The sequence below is a fragment of the Mandrillus leucophaeus genome, unplaced genomic scaffold (assembly GCF_000951045.1).
Source record: "Mandrillus leucophaeus isolate KB7577 unplaced genomic scaffold, Mleu.le_1.0 Scaffold120, whole genome shotgun sequence".
Classification (NCBI taxonomy): Eukaryota; Metazoa; Chordata; class Mammalia; order Primates; family Cercopithecidae; genus Mandrillus; species Mandrillus leucophaeus.
The window spans coordinates 739,257-753,718 of record NW_012100321.1 but is presented as its reverse complement, the minus strand read 5'-3'; the positions used below and the strand labels follow the sequence as shown (position 1 = coordinate 753,718).

Sequence of the window (14,462 nt, the reverse complement as noted above, 5' to 3'; positions counted from 1 at the left end):
GTGCATGCCTGTAATCCTAGCTACTCAGGAGGCTGAGGCGGGAGGATTGCTTGAACCTGGGAGGCAGAGGTTGCAGTGAGTTGAGATCATGCCACTGTACTCCAGCCTGGGTGACAGAGTGAGACTCCATCTAAAAAAACTAAATAAGTAAATAAATAAATAAATGTAAAGGTGCATATCACACCTGTAACTTTCAAACATTTTATAGAGACAGATAAAGGAAGAAATTAATATAAAATGAGTGTCAAAAAAGATGGACACTGAAGCCCAGGCATGGTAGCTCATGCCTGTAATCTCAGAACTTTAGGAGATCAAAGTAGGAGGATCACTTGAAGCTAGGATTGTGAGACTAGCCTGGGTAATAAGTGAGACCCCTGTGTCTACAGCAGGAAAAAAAAAAAAAAAAAGATGGACACTGAGAAACTGCTTTGGGTACAGAATGGACTAAACAAAGCTATAGATCTGTAATGATTATGCAAAGTGCTTATTATTGAGATTCAAGCTTGGGGTGCCACAGAGAAAACCTAGGAAATAACTACAAAGTCTTTGGTGGGCTTCAACTTAAAAGCTTTCTTCAGGCCAGGAGCGGTGGCTCACACCTGTAATCCCAGCACTTTGCCAGGCTGAGCGGGGGCGGATCACGAGGTCAGGAGTTCAAGAACAGCCTGGCCAACATGGCGAGAACTTGTCTCTACTAAAAATACAAAAATTAGCTGGGTGTCATGGTGGGCGCCTATAATCCCAGCTACTCAGGAGGCTGAGGCAGGAGAATTGCTTGAACCCGGGAGGCGGAGGTTGCAGTAAGCTGAGATTGTGTCGCTGCACTCCAGCCCGGGTAACAGAGTGAGACTCTGTTTCAAAAAATAAAAAATAAAAATAAAAATAAAATAATAAATAAAGCTATCTTCCCTGATTTACAACATCATAAATAAATATGAACACTGTCACTCAGCTTCACACGATGCTGCTGAAATTACCAGCAGAGCCTAGTAGGCTGTCCGCACCACACAATACTTAATACCCTTGTAGATAACATCAGAGTTAGAAAGAACAGATAGGAAGGCTGTAATCCCTACCTCAGTTTCAAATCAGTTTAAGCGTGTGTTCCTGAGCCCAACTCCTAATGTTCAAGAACCCACCTTAGTGAAACTGGAAGGTCAAAGGAACACATGAGAACTCAAATGAATAAAGCAAATGGTTTCAACACAAGTAAAACTTAGTTATTTCAAGAACAATGCAAAAAAATTTTCCAAGATAGTCTACCTTTGCGATAGCATCAAGTTGTCAGAGGAGCTGCATAACCAGAAGATATTCCAAACATCCTAATCATTTTCTTATCTCAGAAAAAAATCCTGTCAATACATGAGTCTCAGGCACCCGATGAATGCTAAGGGCTGTATTCATTTTACTAAACCAAAAGTATTATGTATCCACTATAGTACTGAGGACACGATAGCAAAACCCTCAAGGAGCTCACAGACCTGCAGGGAACACAGGCGGGCAGGCAACTGACAGAGTGTTGACGCTCTGGTGGGTGAGGGAGCACAGAGAAAGTGCCCAAGCAGTCACAGCTGCCACCTTGAGCATAGAATGGCTCCTCGTAGGCCAAGCCCTAATAAATGCCCAACGACAGCCTCAAAACTGCACACAAATGGAGAATCCACATATCTGACAGCTGTCGGGACTGCTCAGCTCCTTCTCCAAGAGCATCTCACACTCAACAACAACTGATTCCAGAATCTCCAGATGGCTTGGCCCTCCAGTAAGCATTCTGTAGACAGTGAAAGCTATAAACTGCTATGAGGTAATACTCTTACCTGTGGCTTCAATGTACTCAATACATCTTTCAATAAAAATGGGGATCGGCTTCTCTGGAGTCACGACAGTTGTTAAAGGCACCCCAAAATAGTTACTCTCCCAGGTTGCCTTTGTGATGGATGGCCGGGGTTTGGGCTTTGGTTTCTGTCCAGGAAAGAGAAAAGGAAGCACAAAAACAAAGTGAGTATCAACATGTAACTTAACCTTCAGTAAGGCTTCTAAAGGGGAAGCAGTGGTATAAAAACTGCTAGAAAGATGTCAAGAAGTGGCTGGATGCGGTGGCTCACGCCTGTAATCCCAGCACATTGGGAGGCCGAGGCCGGTGGATCATCTGAGGTCAGGAGTTCAAGACCAGCCTGGCCAACATGCTGAAACTTATCTCTACTAAAAATACAAAAATTAACCAGGCGTGGTGGCGGGCGCCTGTAGTCCCAGCTACTCTGGAGGCTGAGGCAGGAGAATTGCTTGAACCCAGGAGGTGGAGACTGTGGTAAGCCGAGATTGCGCCACTGTATTCCAGCCTGGGCGACAGAGTAAGACTCCATCTCAAAAAATAAATAAAATAAAATAATTTCAAGAAGGATTAAAAAGACTCGCTTGGCTCATTTCATTAATTTTAATTTTCTATCTTCTGGCCTCTGAATACCACGTAAGATGCCAGAAAGAGTCACACCTTGAGTATGAGACCACATTATTAGAACAAAGATGTTTATAATAAGCAGGCCATGTTTATGTAATAAAATAACAATACGATAATTATCTACATCCTCTACCAGGGATGCTCTGGAGTAAACAGGAAGTTTTCCAAACACCCTACAACGATAATAGATGTTACATACTCAAAGATAGCTAAAATCGTTTAAAAAAAAATGAAATGGAAAACAGATAGTTTCCTCTTTCTAGAAAAGACAGCAGGCATTCTGCTAGGGCTGATAGCCCCACATGAGAACGTCCCTTGATACATTAGCTTGGGGTCAATTCTCAGTTGCATCCATATTAGGAAAAGGTAAAGTCAACTAATCAAACAAGACAAAGTATTTTTTTTGTCTATTTTTTCCCCAGTCACCTTCTTCAAGAAGTACTAGCAGCAGCAGCAGCAACAGCAACCACTTGAGAACTTACTATGCACAGAGTAAGTTCCAAATATTATTATTATTATTATTATTATTATTATTATTATTATTTTGAGACAGGGTCTCCCTGTGTTGCTCAGGCTGGAGTGCAGCGGCACAATCACAGCTCACTGCAGCCTGGACCTCCTGAGCTCAAGCGATCTTCCTACCTCAGCATCCCAAAGCTGGGACCACAGGCATGTACCCAGGCTAATTTTTAAATTTTCTGTAGAGATGGGGGTCTCACTATGTTGCCCAGCCTGCCAAATATTATTTCTTTTAAACCTGATGACACTCCATCTTACCAAGGAAAAAATGTCTCACATGCCTAAATGACACAACTAAGTAACTGCTTGGATTCAGATTCAGGAAGATTTGTCTCCAAAGCCTATACTCATTAACATGATTAATACTGAGATACTCTGCTTCAAAAGTATTCAATCTTTTTCTTTTGAACCTTAAATGGAGAAAAAATTACTCTAAACAAATGATAAATTTCCTAAAGCCAAAGAAATACACTTGAAATTTTGGCCTTTTGTTAAAATATCTACTAAAAAGAGAAAAGTAACCAAATAGGATCACGGTAAATTAGACCCAGGTGTATCTCCAGCAATTCAGTTTCATTTTCCAGTTGATGAAACCAATTTAGAAAAGCAGATTTACTCAGAAATGTGCACAGCCCATAAAACTAAATTATTTAGGGATTTTACATAAAATCCACGGAAGAAAACAACAAGCTGCCAGGCCACAGGTCACCTATTCCCTCTCCTTCTCCTGCCCATCTTCATTACTACTAGTACCCCTCTATATAGGAAAAAAATCACTTCCTGTTTAGTCTGAGATTCTCTGAGAACTTCCTGTGCAAACAAGTAGCAAGAAAAAAATAAAAAAGAATAGAGCAGAATATAACGTACACAAGGAAAGAGCAAGTCCATTCCATTTCTGGGCTGCTGGGTGAGATTACTTCAAATGACAAACCAAAGGCAATGAGAATCCAATCTTCATTCAGCCTGCTCCTTGACTCAGTATGGAGACTGCTATAATGTGAATGGATTCTGGGGTCCTAGGGAAGAACCATGCACTCCATAAAGCCTGTCCCCACTCACTGTGAGATACCCACCTCTCACAAAGTGGTGGCATAGCCTCCTAGGTTGGGGGGAATGGCTGCTGCTTGCTCCCCTTATAGACTGAAGCAAACAGGCTCTGATTTCAGACTTTTTTTTACCAAAGAAGTAAGGAAAAGTCAATTAATGATATATGATATACATTTACAAGAAATAATTTAGCCAGTCTATACTGTCTGTCTAGCATCTTTTACTTATATGAAGTATAACATAAAGAATTTAAGGCTGGGCATGGTGGCTAATGCCTGTAATCCTAGCACTATGGGAGGCTGAGGTGGGCAGATTGCTTGAGCTCAGGAGTTCAAGACCAGCCTGGGCAACATGGTGAAGCCCCATCTCTATCAAAAATACAAAAACAATTAGCTGGGCATGGTAGTGCACGCCTATAGTCCCAGCTACCTGGGAAGCTGAGATGGGAGGATCGCCTGAGCCCAGGAGGTCAAGGCTGTAGTGAGCTGAGATCGTGCCACTGCACTCCAGCCTTGGTGACAAAGTGAGACCCTGTCTCAAAATAATAAATAAATAAGAGGGCTGGCCGGGCATGGTGGCTCACGCCTGTAATCCCAGCACTTTGGGAGGATGAGGCGGGTGGATCACCTGAGATCAGGAGTTTGAGAGCAGCCTGGCCAACATGGTGAAACCCTATCTCTACAAAAACACAAAAATTAGCCGGGCATGATGGCAAGTGCCTGTAATCCCAGCTACGCAGGAGGCTGAGGCAGGAGAATCACTTGAACCCAGGAGGTAGGGGTTGCAGTGAACTGAGATTGTGCCATTGCACTCCAGCCTGGGCGACAGAGCAAGACTCTGTCTTGGGGTGGGGGGTGGGGTGGGGAAGAGGGGCTGAGTGCTTCTATTTCACACATTGTTGCAACCAGATAACAATGATTCAAACAATGCTCTCTCCCCTTAAAATATTTCATATTTTTTTAAAGTTTAACATGTTAAAAGTCGAAAAGTTTTTATATTTAGAGTTTAAAAGGTTAGCTATACAATCTGAATAACCAAAGAGCATCTGCACTTAAATCACATTCATCCATTTCTATCGTTCAAGTTTTTAACAATTTCAAATCCTACAGAATATGCCTGTCAAAACTAACAGCACTGTTCAATAAAATCGAGGCTTCCAAATAAACCTCTGTGAAGGAATAAAAATGGAAGCTGCAAGGAAGCTATTCCTAATCACTTTAAAGCCTCTTTCTAACCATGGTTCTAGGAAACAGACAACAAATTTCAATCTTATATTCCCCCACCCTCTTAATACTAGGAACAAGATGATGCCGGTGTGTTCTAACAATCTAACTTACCCAGGACATTTAGCCTTCATCAACTGAGTACTTTCTGTGTACCAGAACCTAGCATAAGTTCTTTTTTAGATAGGGTCTTGCTCAGCTCACTACAGCCTTGACCGCCTGGGCTCAGGCGATCCTCCCATCTCAGCTTCCCAGGTAGCTGGGACTATAGGCGTGCACTACCATGCCCAGCTAATTGTTTTTGTATTTTTGATAGAGATGGGGCTTCACCATGTTGCCCAGGCTGGTCTTGAACTCCTGAGCTCAAGCAATCTGCCCATCCAGGCTGGGTAAAGTGGCACAGTCATAGCTCCCTACAACCATGGCTTTCTGGGCTCAAGGGACCCTCCTGCTTTGGACTCCCAAAGTGCTGGGATTACAGGCATGAGCCACTGCACCCAGCCAGCATAAATTCTTTATAAGCACTCCAGAGTCACAAAAGATTTGTGGGTGTGGGTGTTAAAAACTCCATTTTATAGAGGCCAGCTCCTAGAAAAAGTCAGTAACTTGACAAAGTCAGGTCTGCATGACTGCAAAACCTGTGCTTTTAACGACCACGGCTTATAATCTAGTGAAAATTATTGGGATGGAGGGAATAAATAAATGGATGACTAAGTGAATAAAAGCACACTAGCAGCCACGCATGGTGGCTCACATCTGTAATCCCAGCACTTTGGGAGGCCGAGGCGGGCGGTTCACGAGGTCAGGAAATCGAGACTATCCTGGCTAACACAGTGAAACCCCGTCTCTACAAAAAAAAAAAAAAAAAAAAAAAAAAAATTAGCCTGGCGTGGTGGCGGGCGCCTGTAGTCCCAGCTACTCGGGAGGCTGAGGCAGGAGAATGGTGTGAACCCGGGAGGTGGAGCTTGCAGTGAGCCGAGATCGTGCCACTGCACTCCAGCCTGGGCAACAGAGCGAGACGCGTCTCAAAAAACAAAACAAAACAAAAAGCACACTAGCTGGGCTCAGTGGCTCATGCCTGTAATTCTAGCACTTTGGGAGGCTGAGGCGGGCGGATCACTTGAGGCCTGAGTTTGAGACCAGTCTGGTCAACATGGTGAAACCCCATCTCTACAAAAAATATTTTAAAAATTATCTGGGTGTGGTGACACACGCCTGTAGTCCCAGCAACTTGAGAGGCTTCAGTGGGAGGATGGCTTGAGCTGAGGTGGAGGCTGCAGTGAGTCAAAGTTGCACCACTGCACTCCAGCCTGGGTGACAGCAGAAGACCCTGTCTCAAAAAAAAAAAAAGGGAGGCACATTGATCACTGATTATCTGGAGGACTTCCAAAGGTTTCTAAAGGTAATAAAGATCCACTCATACAAAATACCAGGGAACTCTAAGTCGGCAAAGAGAAGAATGGGGCACTCTGATAGCTATTTTCGAATAGCTATAGAGCTACCTATTGACTATGGAGCAGGCTTCTTTTGTACGGCTCCAAAGGGTCATGTTGGGAGCGATAAGAGAGACAGAAGGCTAACTGAGACAACTGCTCCTATCTCTTTCACCTCAAAGAGTCCAAGATTTAGTTCAATCCTTCCATTTACAACAGTGGATGTGGAGGGTAAGCTTTTGCAGTAGCATCACCCCACCTCCTTGCTGAGTGACGTGGATTCAATCTCACTCCCTCTTTTTTAAGACTTAAACTCTGGTTTACAGAATTTCAAAATACCTCCTTGAGACAACTGAAGGCTCTCTAGGGTGTCACAAAATTGGAACTCTTGCAAAATGAATTCTAAACCTTCCTAGTAAGAAAATCAGAGTTTGGGGTGCATACCAAGAGCTGGGCCAGATTGCTGACAGAACCAACACTTCAGGCATCTGAAGGGTTACTGGACATATTTCTGATGGAAGTGGCATTCTCCTGAGCGGTCTGCCAGATATCTCATGACCCCAGTCAGACGTGTGTCACTCTTTAGGGAGTTATTGGGTGCACTTTCAGCAGCAGGTCCTTGAAAAGGAGAAAGTGACAATACCTAACATCCACCTTCTTGGAGGCACTTACCTATTAGCAGGCCGAACTGAAAAAAGCATCTGGCCAGAGAAAGTCAATCCCTGAGAACAATCTCCACGTGTGTGCCTCTAAGTTTATTTATTTATTTATTTATTTTTATTGAAATGGAGTCTCACTCTGTTGCCCAAGTTGGAGTGCAGTCGTGGTTCACTGCAACCTCCGCCTCCCCAGAACAAGCCATTCTCCTGCCTCAGCCTCCTGAGTAGCTGCGATTACAGGCGTGAGCCACCATGCCCAGCAAGTTTTTGTATTTTTAGTAAAGACGGGGTTTCACCATGTTGGCCAGGCTGTTCTTGAACTCCTGACTTCCAGTGATCCACCTGCCTTGGCCTCCCAAAGTGCTGGGATTATAGGTGTGAGCCGCCATGACCGGCCACCTCTAAGTTTAGAGTCCACTTGGGTCAAAATGGAAGAGAGATTCCTTAGGAGTGGCTGGGCATGGTGGTAGTTGCTCTGCATAATTATTCAAAACCTCACGACCACTCTGCAAGGTAAGGGTCATTTAGACCCATTTTACAGTTGAGAAAACAGAGACTCATGGAGATTCAGAGCCAGCAGTTAGTGTGCTGTGATCTTTGAACATCAAAGTTCCATGCTCTTTCCCCTGCATGATCTGTCTCCTCCAAGATGAAATGCCACTGCCATACACAAAGGACTGGGCCAGCCTGAAACACTTTAACCTTGGCCTTTTAGATCGATTAAAAAAAATGAACAACATAGTCCATTGCTTTGTACCTCATAGTTTGCTTAAAAACACACCTGATTTTTGGTCTTGATACTAACCACAGCAAAGTTTATAAATAATAGTTTATGCCTGTGGTGCACTGGGGAGAAATGGTGCCTGGAAACTACCTCTGGTCTCTCGGCTTTTCAGACACAAGGGCATAAAGAGGAAACTCCCGACTGTGGCAGAGCAGGAAGCTGCATCTGTCACTGCCTCTGCTCCCCACTCGGCTGTAAGCCCAGTCCACAGACCCTGTCCAAGTCCACTGGGGCAAGAAAAAGAGTAGAATGGAAGCCAAGGGATAGGTAAGAGCCAGAAGAAGGGCCTTCTATCAGCTGGGAAGATGGTTGGGTTCCAGGGCCTGACGTGCAGTGGGCACTCAATATATTTGCTGAACAAAAACAGTCTCCAATAATGTACTGGGCCAATGTTCCTTTCTATTTTCTCAAATTTAGCTGAGACGCGGACTATCTCTATGGTACAGATTCTCTTTTCTCCTTACACTGTGCTGCCACACTAGCGTGTGAGGAGGTGAGGCTTAGAAGGCCTTGTTCATACTTTGGCAGTACTATATCACAAGCCTTTTAAAAACTGCCAGATGAAGTCCTAATTCCTTCTGTAGGCACTGAATAAGGTATGGTTATTTATGTACACATACAACAAATATTCTACTGGGCTAAGTTCCTAGAAGGCAAGAGTCTTTTTTTTTTTTTTTTAAATGAATTTATGAATTACCCAAGGCCACATAACAAACTAGCAGCAGAGCTAATACTAGGACCAAAGTCGTCTCCCGCCCTCAATGAACTTCTATCTATTTGGTAACAGAAGACATATCCACAATAAACAAAGCTGATCTAGGCACCACATGAGCAAGTACCAGCTATGTGACAATGGAAAAAGGTAAGAACATTCTATCTTCTGTGGGAACAGCAGGGAGGGCTACTTACTGACCCTACACTGTCAACTTCAAATATTCTCTTTTGGTCTCCATAAACAACCTTATATATGTAAAGTTACTTATCTAGATTTTAGAGTCAGAAAATATGGTCACTAGAGTTGTACTATCGAGTATAGCCTTTTAAACCTTTTAAATGCCTGGTAACATATCTATTAAAGGAAATATAAAACAGAACCCAGCCTGTTGGATTCACTGCCTTTCTTTGGTCTTTTTTTTTTTTTTTTTTAAGTGCCTAGACAACAGCCCTAGAGATTTTGATTTAATTGGAGTGGAAGCAGGGTGGGGTGGTGGGGAACCAGGCATCAGTATTGGGTTTTCTGGTGGGTTTTTTGAGACAGCGTCTCACTGTGTTGCCCAGGCTGGAGTGCAGTGGTATAATCATGGCTTACTGCAGCCTCGACCTCGCTGGGCTCAGGTGAATCTCCCACCTCAGCCTCCCAACTAGCTGGGACTACAGGCGTGTGCCACTACACCCAGATAACTTTTTGTAGAGACAGGGTTTTCCCATGTTGCCCAAGCTAGTTTCAAACACCTGGGCTCAAGCAAGCTGCCAAACTCGGCCTCCCAAAGTATTGGGATTACAGGTGTGAGCCACCACGTCTGGCCTTTTTTAAAAACAGTTAACACCAGCCAGGTGCAGTGACTCATGCCTGTAATCCCAACACTTTGGGAAGCCCAGGTGGGAGGACTGCTTAAGGCCAAGAGTTTTGAGACCAGCCCGGAACATAGTGAGACCCAAACTTTAAAAAAAATTTTTTTTTTTTTTTGAGACGGAGTTTCGCTCTTGTTGCCCAGGCTGGAGTGCAATGGTGCGATCTCAGTTCACTGTAAACTCCACCTCCCAGGTTCAAGTGATTCTTCTGCCTCAGCCTCCTGAGTAGCTGGGATTACAGGTATGTGCCACCAAGCCTGGCTAATTTTGTACTTTCAGTAGAGATGGTGTTTCTCTATGTTTGTCAGGCTGGTCTCGAACTCCCAACCTCAGGTGATCTGCCCACCTCGACCTCCCAAAGTGCTGGGATTACAGGTGTGAGCCACCGCACCCGGCATTAATGTTTTATGTTAAAAAAAAAATGAGTAACAGGGTAACACCATATACGGAATGCAGTCTGGAACAGGGACAGTGCCATCTGAATAAGGATGAGAGTGAAATCAATACACAGAGCCCCAGAGGGTCACACTCATGGCTTGCCAAGTTGTGTGGTGGCACACTGTGGACTAACTGTAACCAGCAGAGTCTTAGAAAATCGGAAAGATTCCGTAAGTGGCATTACTACAGCTGTTCCCTAAACCACTTTCTTGCATTCAATATTCAACATCGTGCCTTTCTGATTGGCAATTATTCTTTTCTATTTCCAAAAGAGTTCCAAAAGGACCTTTTCAATTAAGTTATTTGTTTATGCTCCAAATGTATTCTTGGTTAACCGGTGCTCCCCCTTCTGGCTCTGAAAAATTCCACGCCCAAGTTTAAAAGAAAACCTGAAGGCAGATGTATTCTTGCTGATAAAATCTATTATTAAAGCACAAATGCTTAGATATGGTCTCCTTCAAGCTGGCAGTTAATACTATGACTCAGTCACTCACCATCGTGGAGCATCTTTATTTAGGGATGAACAGGAAGGACCACAAAGTCCTGGCCTTCCTGCCATCCCTAATCCTCTTAAATAATGGGAAAAGAAATGGAGGCATGTCATTCTATTGCAGGAGCTAACTAAATCCAAACCATAGCCTTTTTTTTTTTTTTTTTTGAGACAGTCTCCCTCTATTGCCCAGGCTGGAGTGCAGTGGCATGATCCCGGCTCACTGCAACCTCCGCCTCCTGGGTTCACTTGATTCTCCTGCCTCAGCCTCCTGAGTAGCTGGGATCATAGGCATCCGCCACCACACCTGGCTAATTTTTGTATTTTTTTGTAGAGACAGGGTTTTGCCATGTTGGCCAGGCTGGTCTCGAACTCCTGACCTCAAGTGATGTGCCTGCCTCAGTCTCCCAAAGTGTTGGGATTACAGGTGTGACCCACTGCACCCAGCCCAGACCATAGCTTTTTGCTCTATAAAGGCATAAAGTCTGGCAACCGTGGGTCCACCCCTGAGAAGACAGCTCATGGCCGGTGTGATTGGGAGCCAAACAGTGAGGAGGGCCCACTAGTTCCAGGTACATTTTCATGAACACTTGCCTGAAGTTCAACACACACTGAATTTGGACTTTTCAGTGCTATGAGTCAGTTTTTATCGCTTGCCTCAAACGCTGTAAAAATCCATTTGGAAGGCCTTTGCCTTATAAGCAAAGGTAATTCCCAACTAGAGCTGGAATAATTTGAGTCCCTACAAAGGTATTTCAGTATCACCAGGTGGTGGAGGAGACCAAGTTGGCTCAGTGAGGCATCAACACAATTCCCAGTTCTTTTAAAAAGAGATTTGGGTTGCCTATCGTCATTTTTTTTTTTTTTTTTTAAGAACAGGTGTGCTGTAAGCTAAGGCAGATAGTTAAAGATAGTCTATTTTTATCACCAAAAACACACTACAGAAGTTCTTCAGGCTTAAAATAAACTGAGAATCGAGTGACACCAGTGAGAAACAACTTCTCAAAGTTCCAGTTGCTATTTCAATGTCTCCATGCCTTTTTTGTCCTCTACTCAACTAGGCTTTGAAGCTAGAAACAAACAGCGCCGTGCTGTTCTGGGGGACAGTGAGGAGAAATGGATTTTTTCAGATAATCAAAGATCTTTTGTTGGAATGAACAAATCAACTGGACTGATTGAGTGGTCTAAATATAGGCACCTGACTGTTGAATATTAGCAACTTTTCTGCAGACTGGATGATGAAAATCACAGGAAGTGGAAGTCAGAACACCAGGGTTCAGAATCTCAGCTCTTCCACTCAGTGGCTACATTTACTTGGGCAAGGTTTAACCTCTCTGAGCCTTAGTTACCTCACCTCAAAATCAAGGAGGAAAAACATCACCTCATTAAGACTGGGAGGAGGAATAAATAAAAAATTCATGTGAAAATGCCTGATACGTACCTGACACACAGCAGGTATTCAATAAATGCACAAAAACACAAAACTCTTCACGTGGTAGCCACAGCCCTCTATCGTTTGGCCTGGGTCCCCCTCAACTCTCCAGAACAGCCACGCTAAGCTTCTTTCAACTCTTTGAACACATCAAGTTTTTTCAGCTCCACGAAGCTTCCATCCTCACTGACTTTGTCTGCCTCACGCTTCAAAAGTCTCAGCCTTAAATATCATTTCCTTGGGGAGCTTTCCTGACACTGCAGTTTAGGTTAAACTTCCTTGTTACACAATTCCTTAGTATCCCGTACCTTCCCTTTGGTAATATTCAAAACGCATGCAAGTACATGTTTAAAACCCAACATCCCCAAGACTGTAAGCTGGATTAACATCACTGCCACACCTAGGACACCCAGCACAATGTTGGGCATAAAACAAGTGCTCACTAAATGCCCACGCACCGAATTGCATGTCTCCTTCCTAAAAGAATGACTGAACTTGTGCTCTGGAGAAAAAAGTACCTCGTTTAAAAGACAAAATTTTTTCACGAAACAGAAAATCCAAGGTCAAGTCAGTGTGCCCACCCCATTTTTAAAACCAAGGTGTGTATTTGGTCTCAAAGCTCATTGAGTAGGACTAACCATTCCTGAAGCACACACTGGGTGTCTTTCCTAGGTAGGTTACAAAGAGCTCATATTTCATCGCATTCAGCTTGTCTGTCAAAATGCAACATCCCTCCCAGGGGAGCAAGCAGTCCAATTCCCCAGCTGGTTTTTATTCACACTAGAAACTTTAACTCCATTCTAGGCCTCACAAAATGAGAGCTGTGTCCACACAAAGCCACAACAACCAGCCAATTCACTGAATCCAATGAAATAAGCCAATTCACCAGGGGAGGACACAAACTGTCAAACTGGTTACTTGGTGCCTTATAGACCAAACAATGCATGATTGAATTGGTTAGCTTTTCAATAGGTTGTCTTGTCATGTGGTTGCTGCAGTGAGTGAAAGATTTTCTTTATCATTCTGTTTTGTCTTTTTTTTTTTTTTAGCACCAAAATAAGAACACATCAGATAGAAGGGTAAATAGCCAATAATGTCTTCTCTTTAAATCCACGGTCAAACACACCAAATGCAGCCATTTCAGCATGACCAAAAGGCGTACTTTGTGGAACAAGGCTCCCCAGCCTGTTTTTTGGCTTTAAAATAAGACCCTGCCGATCCTGATCTCGTCTTTGCAAACGCATGGCACTGGGAGACAGAGACCATGTGCAACAACAACTCTTTACAGACAAAGCCACTATTCATGGACCCTACTGAAGTGCAATCGTAGATTTTCAATTTCATTCAGCTGAGTGCGGAAGGCTCCCACTATGAGGGTGGGTTGCTAAATTGTTCAGCTGGGAAAAGCACCCAGAATGAGAGTCAGCTTTACAGTCTGCACTTTCATGAGGAGAAATGAAAGCGATTCCCTCACTGCAACTGCAGTTTTACAGTAAAGACCTAATCTAGCAAATCAGCCAAGGGCACTGAGTGATTTTTTTCTGTATCACATTGGTACCCAGAGCATAGCTTTTTTTTTTTTTTGTTAGGGCGGTTGCTAGGGTAAGTACCAAGAAAGCAGCTCAGTAATTCATGGAGTTAAAACTTCCACAAGAGGGGATGGATAATGTTGGTCCCTCAAGCCCTCAGCTAGACCAGACAAGTTTTCTCCTTTCTCGGAATACAATATGTATATTTCTACCTTCAAGTCCTTCCTTACCTCACATGACTGCTTTAGTTCCACTCATTCTCTGGGGTCTAGTTAAATGAAGACAGCTGACATTTATCCAGCATGCACTACACCCAGTGTTCATTTCTCACAACCTGATCAGGAAGGTGCTCCCTCTTTTGCAAAAAGAATGTGGAGAGGTGACTCACGTGCTCAAAGTCCAAGTAAGGAAGTGAAGGAGCTGGAGTTGACTGTAGCCCAGATTCCCAGAGCTTTAGCTCCTAATCACTACACCCTACTCTAACATAACTATCCCGACATGTCTACACACAGCCTTCCCTGGGCAGGCCACCTATTTTCAGTGGCTGTGTAGGTCTTGCTGCCTCAACTGGGTACTAAGGTCTGGGCAAGAAGGGTCTGTGCCATTTCCCCATGGTGCCTGGCACACAGGAGGTACTGAGTGTATTTTCCATTACCAACTGAAATCCTAGTGCCTGGCTGCCCCCTCCCTTCAAATAAATATTGTATTGCTTTGTCATGCCAATAAAAATCAAAGGCCAAATCCCCCACATAGGGGTTGTTTTGGCCTTCTCTGCCCTGACGGTATCTTGCTTTTCCAGTAAAACAAGTGCCAGTCTATGTTCTGAACTGCAGCAATTTTAATAGGAGGTTTGCTCTAGCGGCAAAGGATTTGCTCAT

General features: G+C 43.8%; 1 protein-coding gene across 1 annotated transcript in view; it reads right to left on the bottom strand.

Moving 5' to 3' along the window:
• Positions 1-14,462, bottom strand: part of ARHGAP35 (Rho GTPase activating protein 35) — an 84,615-nt gene that overhangs the window by 63,331 nt on the left and 6,822 nt on the right. The window contains exon 2 of the mRNA XM_011969707.1: positions 1,818-1,962. Within this exon, the coding sequence (XP_011825097.1) occupies positions 1,818-1,962 (145 nt within the window). The remainder of the gene's footprint in view (positions 1-1,817; positions 1,963-14,462) is intronic.